This window comes from Zeus faber (genome assembly GCF_960531495.2).
Source record: "Zeus faber genome assembly, chromosome: 6".
NCBI classification, from domain to species: Eukaryota; Metazoa; Chordata; class Actinopteri; order Zeiformes; family Zeidae; genus Zeus; species Zeus faber.
The window spans coordinates 23251764-23277208 of record NC_137201.1 but is presented as its reverse complement, the minus strand read 5'-3'; the positions used below and the strand labels follow the sequence as shown (position 1 = coordinate 23277208).

At 46.6% G+C, this 25445-nt stretch overlaps 1 protein-coding gene across 1 annotated transcript in view; it reads left to right on the top strand.

Annotated features, from left to right (window-relative positions):
• Positions 1 to 25445, top strand: part of plxnb2b (plexin b2b) — a 127612-nt gene that overhangs the window by 54235 nt on the left and 47932 nt on the right. Inside the window, exons 2-5 of the mRNA XM_080002764.1 lie at positions 10718 to 11853; positions 12253 to 12441; positions 13895 to 14020; positions 22160 to 22260. Coding sequence (XP_079858890.1) covers positions 10720 to 11853; positions 12253 to 12441; positions 13895 to 14020; positions 22160 to 22260 — 1550 coding nt within the window. The 5' untranslated portion in view covers positions 10718 to 10719. The remainder of the gene's footprint in view (positions 1 to 10717; positions 11854 to 12252; positions 12442 to 13894; positions 14021 to 22159; positions 22261 to 25445) is intronic.

Here is a 25445-nt window from a genome sequence, read left to right as displayed (position 1 = left end):
GTGTGTGTGTGCGCGTGCGCGCGCGCGTTATATTGTGTGTAAATGCTTGCAAGTGCATGCGCAAAATGCATCCCCACACTACAGACCTCCTGTGGGCCATCCATGTTCCTGTGCTTAGTCCCTCATTAGTGGACCCTCAGTCCCGCCCATCCTACACAGTGCAATGCAGCCAGGCAGCAGGGATTACGCATTAAGAGCCTCAGCTGCTCAGGGGCCTCCTTTCGCTCAGCGTTGGGCCACCGAGTGCCGATAATAGTGTTTGTTTAGCCATTAGTCAGACCCTGCTTAGCGGCTCGCTCTCCCCCTCTGGCCGGAGCAGCCCTGATGGATGATGGATGAAGATTACAGGGATTGCGGGATGGAGTAATGAACACAGTCAATTGGCTGCACCATCAAGGGCGTCTCGGAGCAGCGAGGTGTCTCGCAGAGGGCAGAGCTTGACCTTCCGCCCGGGGAGCGCCCTTTTTGAGTCCCCGTGTCGGCCCGGCATCTGCTCTGGTTACTGGGAGCGCCGTCCCGCTAGATGTCCCTGAACTGTGACCCTTCCCGGCGGGAGAGGATGGGGAAAGCAAACATAATTTGTCCACAAGGATCCATTCAAATTACATCATCATTATTCTGTTTGTTAGCGGGGAGCGGGGCCACCCAAGGGGGTTGTGTCACAATCAGTGCTTGGGTCAACTAACAAATTAGTGTGTGTGTTTTGTTTTGTTTTGCATTGCATTTTGCATTGTATTTCAGAACAAGGTCTTTTAAAATCAGTGTTTATTGCGGTACTCCGGTGTCTCGTTTTACTTCGCAGTTTGACATAAACCTTCCTGCCATCAACGGCTCCTGCAATAAGCTTTCCTTAGTCCACTAATTAAAAGGGACTTAATCTGTTTCCTTCTGCATGGCCAGCGGAGAGGACTCCTTCCTCGTGGAAGAAATTTAATTGGGTATTTTTTTGCGGCTATATGAGCCACCGTGATTTGCGTTCCATCCCTGACCCTTCCTGCATATGCTGATGGGAGAGTTCTAATCTCTCGGCCATTAGCCGAAAGCCGCTTGTCCTCACCAAAAACACCGCAATCTTCCAGGGCTCAAGCCAACGCTCTCATGTCGGCCCCAATAAGAGCTCGTTCCCCATGCACACTGGACTTATCTTTACAACTGGCAGGTGACGCCGAGTTTACACACAGAAAGTAATGGAACCTGTCAGTATATTACTATGCGTGTTTGCCCTCCCTCTGACCTCTCTGTCTCTCTCTCTCTCTCTCTCTCTCTCTCTCTCTCTCTCTCTCTCTCTCTCTCGCTCTCTCTCTCTCTCTCTCTCTTGTGCGGTAATTTTGTAGTTATTTCCCCACCCATCTATCCTTTGCCCTCGCTTCTCTTGACATTTACACACAATTGGCCTCCTTATAAAACACGGCGTGGTCCCTCCAGGACAGAGTACCGATCTGTTCCACTATTTATGGTCGCTTCCATGTAAACAGGAACAATAAGGGCATAACAGCGGCCGGCGTCTGAGCTTCGCGAATCCCTATTTACGGATGCATAGTTTGTGTGACTCCTAACAGTGGGACGGGCTGTTGTGGCAGTCAATTAAAAAAAGATCAGTATTCCCCTTGAAAACCACCGGAAAGCGGGGCAGACTTGAGACTAGACCACATTACAAGATACCTTCATGGCTCATTGGCGTTTATGCCGTTGAAGTGAAATCATTATAACCAATAAGGTGTGTAATGCATTCCATCCCACCCGTCAGTCCGCCTGCCTGATTTCTTAATTGTGGGTACGTGTTGGATCGTGAGCAAATTTGGGTGGCGGTGGATTAGTGTGGCGGGATAGGAAGGGAATCAGTCCCCCGGCCGGCAGATCCATGCGTCCCACTGAATTCGATCTCCGCAAGTATTGAAGGCGAAAAAAGCAACTTGGAGGCCGCGGAGGTCGAAATGAATCGATTGTTATCGGTGCCTAATTTGACGGATGGTCAGAGCTGAAGGATCGTTACGAAGACCAACATCGTTTCGGGAAGTGGTGGCTCAGCGCGAGTTCCAAGAGGCTCCAGGGGGTCCCCCCCGCAAAATGATTAATATTTCAACTTCAGCATTATGTTATTTTGCAAGAGGTTAGTGGCACCATTAGAGGTCGTTTTGATCATAGTTTCACCGTTATCTCCCATGATATGGTCTACACAGGTACTGAAGTGTGGACTTCATTGTATCTACAGGTACAATAGAAATCCTATCAGATTGGTGTCTGTTCACAAATGTGTATCACGTTGAAGGTCCTTGATACAGAAAAAGGGTTTAGAATCACAGATGGAGAGAGATTTAAAATTATTACCAGTTAGAGGAACAACCGAGGAGTCGATTTATTATTTGAGACTCTGAAGTCCACGTACCAAGATATCCAATTTCAAAGTTGTTGTTTTTGTTGTCGCGAGTAGAAAAGCTTTCTTTCAAGTTGTGGTCCAATTAAGTATCAACATACATCACATTGTACGAAAGGCCTAAGGTTTTACCATCTCGCCATTCCGTGACGGTGACTCGTGAGTTGAGTGAGCGCGTCTGCATCAGCGTCCCTCTTCCCCTCGCGGTGTACGGCCGAGCGGCTGGACGCAGCCGTGGCGGTGGCGGGGGCGGGGGTCGTTGGCTCCTGAAGGTGCCTCTCTGACAGCAGGCCAGGCAGTTTAATCAGGTGCCCTGCATCCGCCAGCTGTGTCCACACCACAAACGGCAGCTCCGTCCCGCTGGAGTGCTCCGCCGGTCGACAGCTGGGGAGTGGGTAGGTGGGGGTGGGTGGGGGGACAGGCCGGTTAGCGCTGGGAGATTAGTCTGCTAAGAGGCTGGTTGCATTTGGGAGGCAGAGTGTGTTCTGTGTGAGAAAGTCAAGAGATGTTTAAGGGAAGTGTACGAGCGGGCGAGGCGTTGGGCAAAAATGTGTTTGTGTTTGCAAAACCGTGCCCTGTGTGTGTGTGTGTGTGTGTGTCTGTGTGTCTGTCTGTGTACGTGAGGTTGTTTATGTGCTTTTTGATTTTGCACTCCTTACCGCACAAGTGTCCAGCTGGCAAAAGGCAGATAGCGGGAGCCCCGGGAACGGCAATGGAGCGGTAAACAGCCGCACAAACAGGCTATCAGTCCTAATGAAGAAAAGCACTGGGCCTGGAAGAATTATTTGTGTGTTCGCGTGGAGGGGTACACACAGTTGCTTGGAGCCCCAATTCCCACTCTTAACGCATACTCACATCACCATGTACACAAACCAATGGTAAAATCCCACCCACCCACCCGGACTGAGCGGCCTGCGTGCGTGCGTGCGATCCAGGTGCTGCTCTGGCCGCGGACCGTCTCCCCAGGCCGGAGCAGCTGTGTCCACTCGGACCGCGAAGTCGACCGCGCTAATCAGTGGCTCTCTGAGCCCGGTGCTCGCCTGGCCCAGCCCGGCCCCGCTCGGCGAGGGTGTCTCTCCCAGTCAGTCAAATTGAAATAAATGAACTGCCAACCCTGCCGGGCGGGGTAATTGTTCATATGGAAATTGGATAGCCCTCGTCACACCAGCCTCTCTATGCCGCTCCTGAAAGCCATATCGGCGCGAGGACGGGATGAGAGCACCAGTGAGACGGATGGGGGAAAGAAAGAAGAGGAAGAAAAAAAAAAAAAAACTTCCTCAGAGTCTCAGGGCGTCGGTACTCCATCTTAACGCCGCTGCTTCCCCCCGCTGTTGAACGCAGCGGGATGAAGGACGAGAAGAAGCCCCTTGTGTCCGACAGCGTTCCCCAGCCCCGCTTTGTCACATTGCCTTGTACACACTTTATCGGGCTGCCTCGGCAGAGACCGGGACGGATTGGTGTTTGAGCATTAACGCCGCCCGCCCACCCTCACCGCCACCGCCACCACCACCAAGCCCCGGGCCTACAGTTACAAGAGACAAATTTAATGGCCGAAAGCAGTTCTGATATGAAGACGCCCCCTCCCCGCCGCCATATCAGTGTCAGGCGCTGACATCTGTCAGAGCGCTACCCCGCGATACGGAAAAGTGCTGAATATCAATGGTCTCGGTATGGGGTGATATCTTATTATGTTTGGCGGGCGGGATGTCTGCTTTTTAATTTATCATGCAGGTCCCCCCATTCCATGTCTGCTCTAATGACCGAGAGGAGCTTCCACTCGCGCTTGCTGGCAAAGCCGCCGCATCAGCAATTTGTTGGGAGTGTTGGTGCGTTTTGTGTGATCTAATCACCGCGCCACACGTTTTCTATCGTTTTTTTGTTGTTTTTTTTTTTTACATTATTTTCTCCCCTCTGATCTCTTTGTCACTTCACAAAGATCACCACTCCCCCCCCACCCCCCCACTCCCCCCCCCACCCCCCCCACCCCCACCCTTGCTTGTGTCAGGGTTTGTCCTAGAAAGCAGTGCCGGACGGGGGGGGGCCCGTTCGGCGGGAGACTTTTTAAGTGGCATGTGGACCACTGAGCCGGGTTCAGTGCCCCCAACCACCGCCACCCACCCCCCGTGTCAAGAACCAACGCGGGTGGCGGCTTGAAGAGAACTCCCTCTCAGACCGGCCAAAATGGGATTACTTTGTCAGCACTCCAGACGGCGCGCACGGGAGCGGCTGTTTGCTCGCGCGCACGCGCATCGTCGAGCGTGGAAATCTGTGTCCAGGCGCACACCTGCCATTTTTCAATTACCTTTCATTTTCCTCTGCTGAGAGCTGCTTTTCCTGTCCAGACATGTCCTGTAGTGGGGGCGGGGGAGAGCTTTTCGAAATAGTACTGTAGCTGTCAGCTAGGTGTGTGTGTGTGTGTGTGTGTGTGTGTGTGTGTGTGTGTGTGTGCGTGTGCGTGTGCGCACGGTTACGAGCCACGAGCCAGCAGACACACCTTAATGCACCCTGCCTCTCATGCCTGCACATGTCGGATCCTCAGTAAATATTTTTTTTCCTCACTCTTCCCCCCGTTCCTGCACAGTGAAACCTGTGCGGGGCAAAGTAAACCCCCTCTTCACTTTAACTCCCAAACAATGGAGTGACGGCGGCAGAGAGATGAATTAGCCCGCTCCTCTACCTCGAGGTAAGATCAACCTCTCCCGTCAGCCGGAGATTACGTTTTAATTTCCCGGAGATTCGCTTTTAATTTAGCGTGTCGCCCGTTCTCCGGGATCGCTCTTTCCAGATGTGTCGGCGCCGTTGGAGCCCGCTGTTTTCCCGTAATTATTTATCCGGAGTCGTCGTCGTCGGAGGCTTCATTAGCCGCGAGTCAACGTGGCGCGGCGCTCTCTAAATTTAGAAAAGGCTTTTCTTTCTTTTTTTCTTTCTTTTTTTTTTTTATTTATTCAGAGCGGCCACGTGTTACGCGGATCCCCCCCGCGTGCGGCGTCCCTCACAGCGGCTTGAGGGAAACCGTGGAACCGGAGCCGGGACGCCCTTGGGAGACGGGGATGGAGGGGGTGGCGGAGGGGGGCGGAGGGGGGGGTTCTCTTTCCACCTGTGTCACTGCCTCAGCCGTCTGCTTTCTCTCAGCTCTTTGAAGCCTCCTAATTCTCGGCGTTCTGGATTAGGCCCATGAAAAAAGGATGAGGAGTGATACAGCTCCCGAAGGAGACATCCCGGGAGAGAGGAGCGGCTCCTTTGAAAAATGTTCAGGGTTTTCATTTGCAGTGACCCACAACGCGGCATCTGAGGGAAATTTGTGTTACAGATAGATTTTTTTTTTTTTTTTTCATTCTTTATCTTCCTCGAGATGATGGAGTGTGTGTGTGTGTGTGTGTGTGTGTGTGTGTATGTGTGTGTGTGTGTGTGTGTGTGTGAGTGTGTGGTTCCTCAGGATTTATGCATGAATAAGACCCTTTGAAGTGATAGATGTAAGTTTTCGGAGCGCCCCCAGACTGTTGTACTCGCATTGTGCTCCTTGGACTCAGAAAGTGGCGTTGTCACGCTGCCGCGGCGCCCGCACTGCGGAGATTAATGCTGAATTCGGGGAGATTCGATCTTTTCGAGTCTGAACTCGCGAAATGAACAAATTCAATTGACGTCACGGGGGGTGGGGTGGGGGGTGGGATGGAAGCAGACAAAACCCCGCGGTCCAAACTTTAATTTTTAACAATCATGGAAATAATCTTGTGAAAACAAGAAGTCTAAGATGGATTATGTATAATTCCAGCATTCTGGGACGCTATTACCACTTTGTTTGGAGAAACATGGGATCGCGGCCAAGGAAAGAAAATAAATAAAGAATTTCAATCCAACAGGTCAGACCCCATGACTCCAGGTCAGATTCCATGCGGTTTATTTATTTTTTATTTTTTTACTTCCACTGCTATAGAAATAAATAATGGTATCTAGGCCATTTATGGTCACAGATAAAGAATCGGATCTGGCTCCGTTCAGCAGCCGTCTGAATGCAGCTCGTGTTTGATTTGCACTAAATGATGCAAAAGAAAATCTCCGCCAAGGGAGCCGTTCCCTCTTTGCATGATACGGCTTCTTTCATTTTGTGACGCCGTCTGTGAAGATATCGATTAAGGAAGACAAAAAAAAATAAAAAAAACAAACAAAAAAAACCCCCGCAGTAACTACCGAGGAGAGCAGCCATCAGAAACAAATACAAAGAGGCATTCAGGCGCAAACATTTAACTGAAATGCTTGAGCACTCCGGTGTTGATAGGAAGAATTATACGGGAACATTAGCTGATATTTGGGCTCCGGCTTCTCGCCTGTGATCCCGACACATGGCTGCCTCTTCGCTGCTCCTCCTCCGGGTCTGTGCGGCGTGCTGCTTTCTTTTTTTTTTTTTTCTCAGAAACGCGCCGCCAACATCTTGATTAGGAAGGCTTACAGACAATCTTCTCTGTGTTGCTGGGAGGCGGTCAGGATGGCGACGCAACCAAGGTCACAAAAAGTGTAGCATCTCTGGCCTGTTTCTGCACCCGCTGCACGGCTGCAAATGCCAAACTTCAATCGGTTTAATCGGGGGGGGGGAATTATAATCTAGAAATTATTGTAAATGTTTAAATATCGATCTTCTCATGGAGTGACGCACTCAGAAGAAGAAGAATCAACACACTTTCAAGCGTGCCATTTGTTTGTCCATAGCACCAAAACCATCATGTCTGCTCAGATTTAGGGCTGAACGATTTGGAAAAATAATCAAACTGCAAATTTTTTATTACATTGTTTTTTTGCTATTTTTATTTATTTATTACAAGTTCTTTATTTTCTGTATTCACTAAACACAAGCCTTTCCATAGTATGACCAACACAGCATTGGATACAGTCAACATATAAACTTTTTTTCCTGTCGACCACGTCCACGTGTTATGTTCTTCATATCAATTCCTGCATCAATTCATCTGAATTCATCATATCTTTATTTAACTATTGAATTGTAAAAAGAAAAACCCTCATCACAGTAGAACATTGACTGATTGATTTAACTTCAAGCCTTGTGATTGTTCCAATCCGAAAATTAGCAATCGAATAAAACAAACAAACAGATGCAGTGTTCCGGAAGAGGCTCCGCCCGGGTCTCACCGGGGGTCAGCGCGGAGGATCGGTTGAAACGATCGCGAGGGCAGTAAGAGAATGTCGGAGAAAGTGTCCCCACTACGCGCGGCCTCGTTCCATACGCACTTGTATCGTTCCGTATGGAGACGTGAAATGAAAACACATTGTTCTGGCGCACACATCAGCTGACACGTCCATCTTCGGGCCCTGGACGGCCCAATTGGTGTTACATAAAAAATACAGTTCAGTTCTATTAAATTGTGATGTCGGTTTGAATTCGATTAATCATTCAGCCCTACTCAGCCCTGATGAGTTGAACATCTTTTTATTTTGAACTTCCTCGTGTTCAGTGAAGGAAAAAACCTGAAGTACTCACCGAAAACCCAAAGCGAAAACCCAAATTATTTAGCCTGTTCATCAATGGAATATAGTGTTTGTGAAGGCAACAGCAGCTATTCCTTAAGGTGGGTGTGTGTGTGTGTGTGTGTGTGTGTGTGTGTGTGTGTGTGTGTGTGGGTGTGGGTGGGTGTGTGTGAGTGAGTGTTCGTGCTTACGAGCCACAAGCCAGCCGACACACCTTAATGTGCGTGCGTGCGTGCGTGCGTGTGAGAGATTAAAAATGCTCAACGAAGGTCAAAAGATCAAAATCCCTTAAGCTCCTTAGTTATGCCTACGGCTGGTTATGGGAAAGATTTTCAGTGCAGATACCTTGAGAGAACATTTTTTTTTCTACCAAATATTTAGACTAATTTGAGTCATATTTGAATTATTCAAAAGCAATAATTTCAGTGAAATGATGATCGCAAAATTCTACCCAAGCACCGGTGCATCTGTAACTGTTGCATCAGCTACTGGTGGAGGGGGGGAATCTAATTTGAGACCAGTAATTCAAGGGAAATAATAATTTATTTTAATAATAATTATAACAATAATTTCATAATAAAATATATATTTTTAGGGTTAGATTAAACATTAAACTGCTTTTGGTAAAAAAAAAAAAAAAAAAAAAAAAAAGGCTCCGTCCGCCTTTAAACACCATAAAGCTGTGACACATGCCTTTTTCTGGACTAACCCTTAGTTTTATCTTCTCCCAGGCGACGCGAGTATAGAGATAAGAAACATGGTTCTGAATAACAGTTTGCAAAGGCCACGTCACTTTTCGGTACGTGGTCATCAACGTCACTCGGGCGGAAACCATACAAGAACCGCGCTTCACTTCCTGGCCCTGGTCTTGCCGAGAGCAGTGGAGTCTGCACAGGAAACGACGAAGGAATGTTCAGGGAGGCGGCACGGGGAAAGTCCAGATGAGGTAATACAGTTCTAACTGAGAGCAGAACTCAGCCGTCGCCTTTAAACCGCCCTCGCTCCCCCTAAATTACACAGTAACCAAACAACAACAACAACCAAACCACACACACTGTTGCGTTGAATAAGCACAACCAGGGACTTTTTATTTTTTTTATTGCACCATTTCAGTTTTAATGGAATTATTTAAGGGTACGAATTAAAAAAGGGCAAGACACATTTACCTCACGAAATGGGTTCACGGAGAAGGAGTGAGGCTGCAAAACAAAACCGGGGAATTGGAGGGATGAGGGGGCGGTGTGTACGTGTGCAGACTCCAATCAGTGCTCTCCCCACTTAGTGCAGTGAGGGAGAGCGGGGTTAACATAATGAAAAACACAACTCCCTCCGACCGCGTTTCTCCCAAAGTGTGGGCTGCGGCCCCCTGGTGGGCCGTGAAGGTGCTGCGGGTGGGGCCGCGAGAGCTTGTTTACAATAAATACATAAAACGTTTTTTTTTATGTAATTGAGTTTGACATGACCATAAAATATTTCTGATTAAACCTTTTGATTTAAAATCTGCCCTATTTTTTTTTATTTTATTTTTTATTTTTTTTCCGGATCGTATCTTACATCCCGCCATTGGGTTGTGATTAAAGGTTTGGGTGGGCCGCAGAAGATTATCAGATTTTGAAATTGTGCCGCCCGCATTCTTAAGAATGAGAATGGCTGCTTCCCTGGAAGCTCCAACGCGGTTTTACTATTTGACGAGTGCGGCTGTGGGGTAACGGCCGGCGAGGTGAGCCGAGCAGGCACGCCGTCGCTGATTTGGGCCAAAGCAGCCGTCGAAGCCACCTGCAGCTCCACATTTACCACGGTCTGGGAAGCAGCGGTGCACAAGAAGGACTCTCAGCGCCTCCCGCTGCGAGCCATCACACGGAGCGCTGTCTGTGGCGCGAGCGGGATGGTACATTATCATGTTTTTCCTAAACAAAGCAGTATCCGTGCAGGACTTGTTGTGCTCGGGGGGGGGGGGGGGGGGGGTTCTGATGGAAGTTGCAAAGAGGAAATGGGAGCTGGCGGCGGGCCAAGCTCTTTACATGAGCATTACTGTGTTATGATTTCAGATCTAGTTCTTGGCCTTAATCTCTGTCTCCCTGCAAGAGGCTGTTTCTTTTCCTGCTCGCTGATATGTTTCTTTCCCTCTGATAGTGAGGCAGCTCAGCTGAAACCACTCTGTGCATATATGTGATTTTTCCCTGCCCCGAAACGCCCCTTTGTGTGCCGTATAAGTCTGTACGGCACACCTGCCATTGTCTGCCTACTGCCTAGCCCGGGTGCATTTATTCTGTGGAACTTTGTTGTTTATCATCCGTTACGTCTGTCAGAGTAGCAGATCAAATTAGGGAGTATGTACTTGTTTCTATTTTTGAGACTGACAAAGTGAAATAATGAGCAGTCATTCCGTCAACGGTCGGACTTCCTGCTGCAGTACCCTGCTTATGTGCGACGTGGGTAAAAATAACGCACTGGTTAGAACTGGAGCGGGAAATTGACTCATACAATGACACCTACGGCATGCTTTGTGTGTTCTAAATAATCCCGTTTTAGTTTTATCACAGTGGCCTGACTCCATCTAATGATGTCCTTCACATGCAGTGCTCCCACAACCTCCTGATCGTCCCATTAGCGACTGACTGATGACTGACCTACAGCTGACCATCACGTTGTGTGTGTGTGTGTGTGTGTGTGTGTGGTGTGTGTGGTGTGTGCGGTGTGTGCGGTGTGTGCGCGTGCGCCTGCACACCAGATTTTCACTTAAATCCCCACTGAAGTCTTTGTGTGTCTTGCAATGGATCTGCATGTGTAAACGACTGCATTAGCATGCCTGACTCACTTTGTTAATAATGCAATGCCTTTCTCCTTCTCTCTTGCTCGACCTAGAGATGGCAAGCTGGGTCTCTCTTCTCCTGCTGCCCCTACTCCTCAGCCCGTCAGGGTCACGTGGCCTGGAGGAGAGCCACAACGTCCCGATCCCGGTCTACAAATCCGGGACGACCATCAACAACGTGGTGCAGGACATCCGCAGTGGTCGCATCTACCTTGGCGCGGTCAACACCATCTTCCAGCTCGGGCCGAAGCTCGTCTTCGAGGCCCGAGCCGAGACGGGCCCGAAAGAGGACGCCCGGGCCTGCACTCCTCCGGTCTTCACCTGCCAGGACACTAAGCCCATGGCCAATGTCAACAAACTCCTGCTGGTCAACCCGTCCAACGGCTCGCTGATTGTCTGTGGCAACCGCTACCGGGGCATCTGCTCCCTCCTCAACCTGACCAATGTGGAGCAGCAGCTGTACTACAGCGACAGTAAAGGAGAGAGGACTTACGTGGCGAGCACGGAGGAAAGCGTCAACGTGGTTGGCGTGATGTCCACCTACTCGAAAGACGATCGCCACTTCAACGTGTTCCTGGTCGGGAAGGGCTACGGCAATCAGGACAGTACAAAGCTCATCAGCACACGCATCCTCGAGGACTACCGCGACTGGGTTGTCTTTGAGAACATCATCGAGGCGTCCGCCGTGCAGACGACGCCGTTCGTTCCCAAGTACATGCACAACTTTCGCTACGCCTTCAAAGACGATGGTTTTGTCTACTTCCTGTTCTCGCGAACCCTCGGCGGTGCGGATAACAACAACCTGACTTTCGTGTCGCGCCTTTGCGAGTCGGACCAGAATTACTACTCTCACACGGAGCTCCAGTTGAACTGCGGTCCGAACAATCGATACAACAGAGTTCAAGCGGCGTACGTGGCTTCCCCCGGAAAGGAGCTGGCATTGATTATGACTGAGACGGGCCAGTACGGCAAAGTCTTCACCTGGACCAAAGTGCTGTTCATGGTGGCCAGTCCGGATGACGTCGGCAGCGACTCCGCACTCTGTATGTACCCGCTCAATGCCATAAACGAGCGTCTGGTCAGCATTATCAGCGCTTGTTATAGCGACTCGGGGAAAATCGACGGCGAATCCGCAGTAGACATCCCCTACTCATCAAGGACAGATGGCTTCTGTACATCGAAAATTACAGTAAGTACTATCTTGTGTTGGCCTTATTTGCTCTGAGATCGAAAAGCGCTGAGAAATGTTTGAAGGAGGGGAAAACAACAAAACCCTCTGTCAAAAATTTGTAATGTCAAGGTTTATTCCCTCATCTAACTTTTTTCTTTGTACCCTGTGACAGCTTCATATCTCGTTTGCTCGCCCTGTTCTCCGATGCTGTCATTTTCTCGTTACTTCATTTCCCCCTGTCTGCGCCCACCCCAAGGCGGCCCACTCGGTGGATGGTGCCAAGGATAGCGGCGCCACTCCCCCTGGGGCTAACCATGCAAAAAAAAAACCCCAAAAAAAAAAACCTCCTCACTCACGGTGAAGTTGTTTGAGGAGGGTGCGGCGCGGCGTGACAACACGGTTATTTCTCTTGTGTAGAAGGACACGTTGGAGAACTTCAAGTGCGGCGAAGACTTCCTGCCATCCCCTCTGGCCAGCAAGCCGGCCTTTGCCCTGAAGGCTGAGGCCGTGGTCATCAGGAAGGGCCTGCTGTCAGCCGTAGCGGTGGCCGTGGAGAACGAGCACACCATCGCCTTCCTGGGAAACGACCAGGGAGAGGTCCACAAGGTGAAGTCCCTATCACTTTTTCTCCACCATACTGTCCTCGGCCATTCTCCACGTTCAAATGGTTGGTAAATGAACAGCCTTTCATACGGCGCCGTTTCTAGTCGGGCGGACACAAATGGCGCCTTGCAATTATTCCTCCCGTTCATCCAGTCTCCCACGTTCTTACACTGACGTTCTATGTTCTATACACTCCTCTCCTCTATACCGTTCTACTCGGCTCGGCAAATGTACAGTAATGTTCTCCTCTCTACTCTGCCCTCCTCTACTGCTGGCTCTACGCCGCTCGACTGCACTCCAACATACTCTCCTCTACTATTTTGCCGGGTAATTCGCCGGGGAGACTAAGCCGGGGAGAATAATAGGAGATTGTGAATGAGGATAATTATGGGCATAGCTTCTACTTTAATGTGCACTATCCGAACACTAGAAAGAGAAAAAATGCTTCTTCAAATGTCTAGAGTGCCCGGCAGCACTGGCACAGCGCTGCAGCTTGGAAATCCACATCAAGCCATCTGCAGGTCCTTAAAATGTCCTAAATTCAGTTTTGCCACCATTCGGCCTTAATAGTCATTAGCTACAATGAGATAAGACTTTCTCGATCCACGGAGGGAAATGCAAGCGTTGTGGCGGCAGAAACGGTGCGGTTGAGAAAGAGATACAATTTAAAAAGAGATAAGAAATAACACATATTTACACATCTATCTCCACAAAGTTAACTTTGAATTCATGATTTCAATTTCAACAAAAATTGTTATTTTCTTAGTCCATTAGATTTTCTTAGTCCATATATGTGTAAATGAGTCTGTGGAAAATAATATTGTTTAGATTTATTGTTACTGCTATTATCTATCTATTGTTATACTGCTTCTACTTTATACTTATGTCACCAAATAATAGTACTTACCTTTATACTTACCTGCAATAATATGATTTACCCCAAAAATGGTCTTAAATTTGGTTAAAGTTTATTTTAAAATTGTCCTCAAAAAGTACATGCAGACACTGACTGCAGACAGAATCATAAACCAAACCATTTAATATAACATTTATAATTATAACTTCTACCCTAAATACCCACTATGTGCATAGAATTGCACCTTGAATATCATGTATGTTATTTTGTCTATTTGATTATTTCTGTTTTTTATTTTTGCCTGTCTGTGTATTTTTCGTTATTTTTCTTAAACTTGTTTTTTATTTGCATTTACTTTATAGATTCCATTTTATTTTATTCTCATTTTATTTCTATATTTTCGGGCTATTAAGCTTCTTTATTTTTTTTTTTATGCTAAGCGTCTGAAGAGAAACACACCAATCCTCCCCAGGGCAAATTCCCTGTACATGTGAGATTACCCGGCGCAATAAACTCATTCTGATTCTGGTCATTCTGATTGAAGATTTAACATTCCTGTCAGCGATCATTTATTAACATGATTGGCTCTCGGTCCTCCAGGCTCATCTGACAGACGTCCCGCACACCTACGGGGATTATCCTGGAGACCCGACGGGGGAGAAGGTCAACAGGAACCTCTTCTTCGACCTGAGCCAGGACCACCTCTACATCACCACCGAGAAGCAGGTGGGACGTGTGTGTGTGTGTGTGTGTGTGTGTGTGTGTGTGTGTGTGTGTGTGTGTGTGTGTGTGTGTGTGTGTGTGTGTGTGTGTGTGTGTGTGTGTGTGTGTGTGTGTGTGTGTGTGTGTGTGTGTGTGTGTGTGTGTTGTATAGGTATGTGGCAGATTGATGAACACCGAGTAGCTTGTGTGCACGACTGTACTGGATGTGGGCCGGGGGTGGGGCGCGAAAAACTGCATGGAGGGAAGGAAGAAGGATGGAGAAACAAGGAAGGAAGGCAAATGAAGGAGAACGAGGGATGGAGAAACGAGTAGGGAGCGAGGGAAGGAGAAACAAAGAAGGAAGGCAGAAGGAGAGAGAGAGAGAAGGGAGGAAGGAAGAAGAATGAAGGATGGAGAAACAAGGAAGGAAGGAAAAGGAGGGATGGAAGGAGAACGTAGGATGGAGAAATGAGGAGGGAAGGAAAGCGAGCACGGAGGGAGGGAAGGACAAACAAAGAAGGAAGACAGAAGGAGAGAGAGAGAGAGAGAAAGGAGGAAGGAAGAAGAATAAAGGATGGAGAATCAAGGAAGGAAGGAAAAGGAGGGAAGGAAGGAGAACGTAGGATGGAGAAACGAGGAGGGAAGGAAAGGGAGGTGGGATGGCGCGAAGGAGAAACGAAGGAGAGAGAGAAGGGAGGAAGAAGAGAAGGAAGAAGAACGAAGGATGGAGAAAAGGGGAGGGAGGAAAGGGAGGAGGGAGGGAAGGAGAAACATACTAGGAAGGAGAGAGAAGGGAGGAAGGAGAGAAGGAAGAAGAATGAAGGATGGAGAAACAAGGAACGAGGGAAGGAATGAGAACGTAGGATGGAGAAACGAGGAGGGAAGGAAAGGGAGAGAAGGAAGGATGTGAGCGAAGGATAGAGAAACAAGTAAGAAAAGCGGGATTGGGAGGGAGGGAGGGAAGGAGAAACAAAGAAGGAAGGCGAGAGAGAGAAGGGAGGCAGGAGGGAAGGAAGGAGAAACAAGGAAGGGAGGAGGGAAGGAAGGGGAGATAAGGAAGGAAGGTCGGCGAACCAAGGATGGAGAAACAAGGGGAGGGAAGGGGAAGGAAGGAGGGAAGGAGATACAAAGAAGAAAGGAGGAAGGAAGGAGAGAGAAGGGAGGAGGAAGGATAGAGACACAAGGAAGAAAGTGGTCTCCATTGGAGAGTCATTACACATTCACGCCACTGCTGCACACTAATGAAAATGTAAAATTGTCAGGAAGTCCTTGGAGGGGCCGCGCCCGTGCGATGCCAAATCCTAACGGGGGGATTCGAAAATAATGAAAATTGTCGGGGGGGGGGCACGAATATAAAACATTTACATAATATGAGTAAATCTATAATTTATATGTATAATCTATATACAGGTACTCCTCGCTTAACGACTGAGTTCCGTTCCTAGGTACAGGTGGTTAAGCGAATTGGTCGATAAGCGAGGACCCGTGTTATTTCATGGTAAGGGGACGTGGCCATGGCCAACGCTAGTGTAGTGAATACTGACAGACTGCGGGAACGACACTGAGACTGAGAACGGTGATGCGCGATGGGATGCATATAGTGTAAAAAGTATATATATTTTATATAGTGTATATAGTGTAATTTCGCGGTAAGGGGCCGTGGCGATTGCCAAGGCTAATGTAATGGATACTGACAGACTGCGGGAACAACTGAGAACGGTGATGAGATGAGATGTATACAGTTTATATAGTGTGTATATAGTATATATAGCATATACAGTATAGTATATAAAGGGTGATGCGTGATGAGATGCTTGATGATGAGACGCCGTGGTATTGTTCCCAGCATACAATACAGACTGGTCAGAGAGCTGGTCCTAAGTCCGAACGGTCGTTAAAAACAGGCAGGTCGTTAAGTTAGGAGTACCTGTATATTCATATATATATATATATATATATATATATATATATATATATATATATATATATGTACTGTATACTGTATATATAAAATCTTTAATCTATATTTTTACTTAACACATTCTAGTTCTCACTAAATATTAATGCAACAATGTAGAAATGATGACAGTTGATTTCATATACTGTATTTTACTCGACCACAAAGTTCTGGGCCGCTGCACCCGCGGCCAGCTCCATTGTCCTGATGTTCGATGCCATCTGTGGTTCAATGCCAGTTTAGACCACTATATCACTATTCCCGATTACTTTTACTTGTTTATTCAATTTTTGATTTTTTTTTTGTTTAATAGGAATTATGGAACTGTTTTTGTAACCCCTTTTTTGTACAAAGAATTATCCACGGATTCAACAAGTTGGTTTTGGAGTGCGTTTTGAAAACCACCACAGACTGCTGCGCATTCCGCTACCTACAGATGCCGTGACAGTAATAATAATAATAATGTCAAAATATTATTTACAGGTCACTTGAAATTCTGGGCATGACAGCCCTTATAAATGCATTTCAGTTGCACCAGCTCCCTGCAGACCATTGCACTCCGCTGCCTTTTTTTTTTGTCTTCCTCAGTTACCACCAGGTCTCTGCGGTAACGGTAGCTGGTAATAATTTAATTCTAACTGCGTGTGGCTATTAGCGCCGGTGTTTATGAATTGGAATCTATTTGCGACGAGGCTCAATTGCAGGGAAAGGGGTCAATTTTGCACCAAATGCATGCATAACACTTAAATATGTGCAAATAGCACCCGGGCACCGAGACGTGGCAGCACCGTAAGTGGTGGGTTTGCGGGTGCTTTGTGAATTGGACGCTCGCTTTTTCTGTAATTTGCGCTGGTTTAGCAGCCACAAAAGCCGCGCAATCGCTTTGTGAATTCGCCCCATAGATTTTAAATACCAATTTTAATTCACAAAATACTCAAAGAGTCATATACTGCTTTAAAGTAAGTCTCACTGGGACGAAAAGGTTTGAACACATCACACCTGTTCTTACATCTCTACATTGGCTCCTTACTAGGATTGATTTTAAGATTCTGCTACTTGTATATAAAGCTATAAATGGCCTTGCAATTCAGTATATAAAATAAATGCTCATTACACACAAACCAGCAAGAACTCTCAGGTCTACAGGCAGTGGTGTCTTAACCATCCCTCGTACTAGCTCAAAAGCAGGGGAGGCTGTATCTATGCCCCCTGCTGAGGGACCTGAGAGAGGCCCCCACACTGAACACTTTGAAAGCAGGTTAAAAACCTTGCACTACAGTCTGACGTGTGTGTGTGTGTGTGTGTGTGTGTGTGTGTGTGTGTGTGTGTGTGTGTGTGTGTGTGTGTGTGTGTGTGTGTGTGTGTGTGTGTGTGTGTGTGTGTGTGTGTGTGTGTGTGTGTGTGTGTGTGTGTGTGTGTTGTGAGATTTGTTTATCTCTGTTGTTAAGGTTGCACAGACATTTTATATATTTTCTTTGTATTTCGTATTTCTCTGTGAAGCGCATTTTGTTGCCTTTGTATGAAATGTGTTTTATAAATAAAGTTTGACTTGACGTGACTTGCCATGTAATGCACTAAGGGCAAATTGTTTTATTATTATTATTTATTTTATTATGATTTTTTTTTTATACAGGTTTCGAAATAATAATTTTTTAATCTATATATACCTAATTAGCCAGGAAATAGTGACATAAAAGTCATGTACCTGCTTTTACATATAAACATATCTGTCTAGCCGATAAAAAAGAAAACTTTTTAACAAGAAAACAACATGACACATTCACTGCACAGACCTTGGTTATATTTATATAGGCTTCGTGATGTTGATCTATTCGTGGACTATATTTGACATTGTGTGCCGGCCACAGAGGTTTTCGATGCTCATTAACATCGACGCCGTTGGTCAATAATAAAAAAATGTGAAATCCAGCCCCGGTGAACCCCTGAGTAAAAGTATTGTATGTTGTTCATTAAAACTACCGATACTTCACAAGCTCCCCGACACTTTAAGAGCTTAATGACTGCAGCCCGGAGGCGTTTGTTACCCGCGGCCTGAAAACAAGTTGTTTCGTTAATAGGCGATGGGTTTGTTTCCGAAACTATTAGGCGGAATATGGCTCATGGTATTAAAGCTTTGAAAGCTCTTACCTGTTTATTCCATGCACGCTCCTACACACCACGGTACCTACAGGTAGTTCAGTCATGAGACATTCATGGCCTGGAGCGCTTTTAACAGCCACAGCAAACTTCCACCAGTACAGACTGCATAGATGGATGGATGTATAGAAAGGTAGATAGATATATTGATGGATGGATGAATGGATGGATGGATGGATGGATAGGTAGGTAGATAGATATATTGAGATACAGTATATTGATATATGGGTGGATATATAGATAGGTAGATCGATTTATTGATAGATGGGTGGATAGATAGGTAGATAGATTGCAAGTTGGCGCCGCTCTGGTGGCAGCCTGTTGCAGTAGCTCCGGTCAATCTCTTGTGTTTTTTGTACTTTCTTATGTTTAAATTGTGCTTTAATTTCTGTCAAAACACTGCATACGGTAGCATTTTGTCGCGTTAATATGGATTCTGTGCGGCTAAACGGATTTCTGCTGATACTCCTGGTGCTTTTAACTTTTGTTGTGCCGGGTCGCTATGCCAACGGGAGTGGGGGCATTGTTTACCTCTGGGACGGCCAGATTGTGCTCCTTCAAGCCTAAACTACTACCCGGCGTGAGACCCCAAATCCCTGACGAGTTGAAGAGGAGACGTCGGGGATGCAGAGCCGGTCTCAAACGGAGAGCAAAGAGGTGGCGATACAAACCAATTCTTCCCTCAATTTTCATGGGGAATATGAGGTCCCTGTCAAATCGGATGGACGAGCTCGCCGCGCTGACGAGGACACAGCAATATCGTGAATGCAGTATTATGTGTTTCACCGAGACGTGGCTACAGGAACATATTCCGGACGCTAACGCCAACGCCCCCGGCTTTCAGACAGTACAGGCTGACAGAGATTGCAGACGGCGCGGTAAGAAGAAAGGAGTGGGGGGATCGCTGTGTTTGTGAGCAACGGATGGTGTAATCCCGGACACGTTACTGTGGAGGAGTGTTTCTGCAGCCCAGACATCGAACTGTTGGCCGTGAGTTTTCGTCCATATTATCTGCCGAGGGGATTCACGTGTGCCATCTTTATTGCCGTTTACATCCCACCATCAGCTGTTGCCGACGCGGCATGTGACGTCATCAGCTCAGTCACTGCCAGACTACACCAAAACACCCGAATGCATCCATAGCAATTTCTTGGCATTTTAACTACACTTGTCTCTTTGCTACACTTGCAACTTTTCAACGGTATGTCAACTGCCCCACCAGAGAAAATAAGACGCTCAACTTACTTTATGTAAATTTGAGGGATGCATACAGCTCCACTGCACCCCCCTTCGGAAGATCAGATCACAATTTGGTATTTCTCACCCCCACCTACACACCCATTGTTCAGCAGCAGCCTGTGACCACAAGGATTGTGAGGTGGTGGTCAAAGGAAGAAAATTCTCTTCGGGGGTGTTTTGAGGCCACAGACTGGGACATACTCTGTGAGTCCCATGGAGATGACATTAACTCCATGATTGACTGTATCACAGAGTACATCACCTTCTGTGTGGTTAACACCATCCCCACCAGGATAGATGCGATGTTTCCGCAATAACAAGCCCTGGATCACCAGCGACCTGAAGGAGCAGCTCAGTAAGAAGAAGAGAGCCGACAGGGAATTACTGAGACGCGTGCAGAAAGCTGAAAGTGAGGCAGAGGCAGAGGGGCAGCAAGGAGGCATATAGGCAAAAGATGGAGAACAAGCTCCAGCAAAACATGTGGGATGTGTGGTCAGGAATGAAAAAGATCACAGGCTTCAAGGTGAAGAGGGATAAGGCTGGGAGAAGCCTAGAAAGAGCCAATGAGTTGAACATGTTCTTCAACAGGCTCAGCACAGGAGCCTCAGCTGCCTTCTCCCCTACCCCCAGCAGCACAGACAGACACCCTCCCTACCCCCAGAGCTGCTCCTCTCTCACACCTCCCTGGTGATCAAGACCCCGGACTCATACTGTGCCTCTCATCACCCCCAAACCCCCACTATGGACTTCAATTCAGGCCCATCGACACCTCCCCCGACGTCAAGAAACGAAGAGCCCCCCTCTACCACCCACCTGTCTGTTTTCTGAAGTCAGGTGAAGAGGCAGCTAGAGAGACTGCACCAGAACAAAGATGCAGGTCCGGATGGTATCAGCCCCAGGGTTCTGAAGGCCTGCGCGAACCAGCTATGTGGGATTCTACAGCACCTCTTTAACCTCAGCCTGAGCCAGAAGGTTCCAGTGCTGTGGAAGACATCCTGCCTTGTTCTGGTCTAAGAAGTCTTCTCCATCTGCCCTCAATGACTACAGACCGGTTGCCCTAACATCACACATCATGAAAGACCTGGAGAGACTGATATTGGCCCATCTCACACCTTAGGTGAGCACCTCTCTAGACCCACTACAGTTTGCCAACCGCCCCGAGGTTTGAGTTGAGGACGCCATCATCTACCTGCTTCAGCAAGCTCACTCTCACCTGAACAAAGCAGCACTGTGAGGATCATGTTTTTTGATTTCTCCAGTGCTTTCAACACGATCCAGCCTGCACTGCTGTGAGAGAAGTTCCAAGAGATGCAGGTGGACGCCTCCACAACCTCCTGGATTATTGACTACCTGACAGACAGACCAGTTTGTGCGGCTGAGGGAATGCGTGTCTGAGCAAGTGGTAAGCATATAGTACATAGCACACAGGCACACAAACATAGAAGCACCACAGAGGACTGTACTCTCACCTTTCCTCTTCACCCTGTTGCCTGAGACTGCCAAGACAACTCTGTGTTATGTCATCTGCCGAAATTCTCAGATGACTGCAGTTGTGGCGTGCATCACTGGTGGACAGGAGAGTGAGTACAGGGAACTGGTGGACCGCTTTGTGGCATGGTGTGGGAACAACCACCTCCATTCACATGCGACCAAGACGAAGGAGATGGATTGTGGATTTCAGGAGAACCAGGACGAAGCCGAACATTATTTCTCCTGGGAGAGGAGGTGGAGGTGGTGGAGGGTTACAGGTACCTGGGTGTTCACCTGGACAACAGACAGGAGAGACGCACGCACGCATGCACACGCAGACTGTACTTCTTGAGCTTAGGTCCTTCAATGTCAGCAGCAAGATGTTGCATATCTTCTACAAGTCTGTTGTGGCTAGTGCAATCTTCTTTGCAGTCATCTGTTGGGGCAGCAGCATTAGAGCCAGCGACACCAAGAAACTGAACAAACTGCTAAGGAAGGCTGGCTCTGTGCTGGGGACTGCTCTGGAGCCCCTAGAGCTGGGTGTGGAGAGAAGGATGTTGCACAAGCTGCTCTGCATAATGGACAACACTGCACACCCCTTAAACAACCTGTCTATGTATGTATGTATGTATGCTTTATGTGTGTGTGTTTTGTAATTCATTAAAAAAACAACCTATTTCATTGTGTGTGTCACTGCTGCTGCGACACTGGAATTTCCCTTTTTTATCTTTTATTTAGATATATTGATGGATGGATGTATAGATAGGTAAATAGGTATATTAGTATATGGATGGATGTAGAGACAGGTAGCTACTGTAGATATATTCATATATGGATGGATGGATAGATAGGTAGATAGGTAGATGGATAGTTGGATGGATGGATAGATACTTAAGCCTAAAAATTTACGAGAAGTTAGACAAATTTGGCACTATACAAAACTGCAATTTTAAATAAACAATGAGTAGAAACCTAAATATTAACAGCAATATAGCAATAAAATATACCCTAAACCATAAACAAGAATAATGTGGCAATAAACAAAATACATTTATGAGAAGACAGAAACAACTGGCAATATACAACAAACTTAATTATAAACAAACCATAACCTAAAAATGAGCAAAAAGCAATAGAAATCTGTAAAATAAACAAGAAGAGTTTGGCAATATACAATAAACCTAATGATAAACAAAACATAAACTAAAAATTTACCAAAAAGAACCGCTGGGAAAAAAGCCTGCAAAACGAACAATAGGCAGGAAGAAATTGCCATTATACAACAAACTTCTGTATCGAATTGTATTTTTACATCTAAATTTGTGTGTGGACGCCTCCAGATCACCATGGTACCGGTGCAGAGCTGCCACGCCAAGACCGACTGCCAATCCTGCATCGCTTTGAGGGACCCTTACTGCGGCTGGTGTGTCCTGGAGGGCAGGTAAACACGCGCGCATGCACACACACACACACACACACACACACAAATAAAAAAGCATTCAATTCCCTGTGTATGGCGCCACGGGGTGTTTGCTCAGAGTTTTATTGCTGACCTTCTGCGCGGCCCCCTCGCTGTTTGTGTCCCGTCCCGTTGTCTGCGGAGCTGTGAGGAATTAAAGCTGTTTGTCAGGCTCGTGTGGTGAAGGTGGTTTGTGCAATTTACTCCCATCAGCCCATATTTATTAGACCCCCTGCAGGATGTTCGAACCCTGAGGCCGCAGCCGTGCGTTTTACTGTGAAAAGAGGGAGACGACCCTCATCGTGTCAATGCTTTCTGTTTGAAAAGGAAAAAGAAAGGAAAAAAATTTTAACAGAAGGGTTGATGTTGATCCCTGATTGAGCATGCGCCGGAAACACACATACAATGGCTGACGGTGTGTTTAGGTGTGGCTGTTTGGTTTAGGGCGACCACATTTTCAAACCCCCCAAACCGGGACTCTCAAGTGCACGCGCCCATGTGTGCACTTATGCACACACCATCAGCATGGGGGACGGTTGCGGGGGATCTTTTGATTTTTTTTTTTTAAATCTTGGCGTTTTTCGGGCTTAAAGTATCACACATGGTTGAGGTCTCCTTAGAACCGGGGCATTTCAGACGTCTCGTCGTTCGGGTTTGATCAATGTCGATGAACATTTGGAGCGGAAATGGGGGGGGGTGACGTCGTTTGTATGTTTCCGGCGCATGCATCAGGGATCGACGAATCGATCAATCCTTCCTTTTAAAAAAATTTTCGCCAGCGGGGAATTTTTTCAGAAGCGATCTGCTATTTATTTGCTTTGTTTGGAGAAAAGATCGCTCTGAGCGGCGTAACCCCCGACATTTAAAATTTGTGATAAATGTTCCAATATATTCAGACTTACGTGCTTTTTCAGAAGGAATATTCGAAGGTGATTTTTGGCCAATGTTGACAGCCCTTGTATAAGTACACTGCGCCCCAACAGTTCTCAATCCACCTCTCGGTCGGTGGTTCAAAGTACACGGTGCTGTGTTGTTGTTGCATGCTCAAGAAGGAGAGGTCCATCAATGGGCACGCTCCTAATGTTCTTCTGTGGTGTTTGACATAAAGTTTCACGCCCCCTTCTGGCTCTGGCACGCTTACGTCAGCGCTCTTGCGTTTTCTTGCGGACAGAGATATTTTCCACCGTTGGTTGTGGACGGGAACTTTTTTGAAAACAGAGGGGGTGGGGGGGTTTTCAGAAATACCTAAATACGTGTGGACGAAGTCCAAGTCTTACCTGTTTGTTCCAAGTGTATCGTGCTTACCTGCAATATTATATAGAATTATTGAAGAAGAGAGGGATGATTTGTCCAAAAATCAGTGTTAGATTTGGTTAGGAAAAAAAAAATCAAGACCCAAAACTCTAAATACCCAAAAATCAAAAGTCGAAACCCAAATACTTGGGTTTTGAGTTATGAAGACCTGAGCCCTGAAGCCGTGTATTTAACTGTGATCAGGCAAAACAGAAGGACAAAGGAAAAACAAACAGAAGGAGAAACAAAACCAAAATAGAGGAGCTCAACAATCATCATGTCAATGCTTTCTGCTTGAAAATGGGGAAAAAGAAAGGACTGAAGTCGAATCCTGATTGCGACAGGGATTCAGCTTGTCGTTCTTTATACAAACCAGTATTCTGTTTTCTTTTTAAATGTAAATGTAATGTCATTCTTTTTTTGTTATTTTTCTTCTATTTTCTTTATCCGTGTATGCAGAACATAGTCTGTAGACTCATGTAGTTCACAACCTAACCTATTTCCTCCTGACACTTACCTCTCCAAATATACTATATAGTGCATATCTGTCCTGTGCTATTTTATCGAATTATTGAATACGAGAGTCGATTTGTCCAAAAACAGTCTCAAATTTTGTTTACGCTTCCCTTTAAATTAATTAGCAATCAAATTGAACTCTCTTGATACCTGCAGACCTGTGCAGGTATCGGAATTCATTGGCTCATATTTGAGTTCTGAAGCGCTGAGGCTACCGCTGCCCTGTAGTTTACTGTGACCATGCCGAAAGGGATGAAAACCAAAAAAACAGGAGATGTGGAGGAGAACAAGAAGCATCATGTCAATGCGTTCTTCAAAGTGGACTTATTATGAAAAACTCACTTTTTCACTGCTTGTGCACATACATTTGGGTCTCTGATGGGCCTACCAAAGCACAACCTGTGAAGTAAGACAACACAGTCAGTTTTTTGTGGGCAGCCTTTGTCTGAAACGTCATCCGTCACACCCCGCTCAGACTTTTGATCCCTTCGTTCGTCACAGGGCCCGCATTTGAATTAGAACCACCCTCCATCTGAGAATAACTCCACCCGCGGCTGGAGAAATAACAAGGGCCGCTGGGAAGACCAGCCCAAATCTTTTAAAAGAAAGCAGAATTAATGCCATAAAAATACAAAAGAAATGTGTTTTTATTGTAGATGTATTTATTTCTTTTAATTATTTCATTTTATTTTCCGACGTTTACATGAAACAAAAACTCCCCGCGTCAAAGAGTCCTGGTGCGGTGTCTCCCACAAGCTTGGAGCACGGCAAGGAAAGTCGGAAAACAGACTTTTAAATGAGGCCTTGGAGATCCAATAGTGAAGATTCAGCAACTGAATTGCTTATTTCTCACCTCAAATTTGTTCAGAAACAGATTTTGGAGGACTGACAAGGTGAAAATCAGTGAAAGTGTGAGAGTCTAAATACAACGGAATCCGGAAGTAATGCTCAAACACCATTGGCTCACAGAACCCGGGGGCCTCAGAACGGTGGCTCCTCCCATTCAATCAGAGCGTCTGGAACACAGTGGAGTTAGAGGCATGTTAGATTGGCTAGAATGAGTGTTATTGTCAGTAAAAAAAAACTTGTTTTGGGGCCTTCGTGGATCTATATTACAGTAACTTGTTGAAAATGAGCAAAAAGGTCCTCTTAAAAAAAAAAAAAAAAAAAAAAAAGTGTGTCGATCCCTGATTGCTACAGGGAGTGAATTTGTGTTGATTTGTACACAAGCCTGTATTCAATTTTTTTTTTTTTTTTATTATTATCTATATCTTACCTAAAGGAATCTGTTCTGATAACCGTTCATAGAATAATCTAGTGTTGCTACCTAATACTTACCTCTCTGTTGCGAATATGAT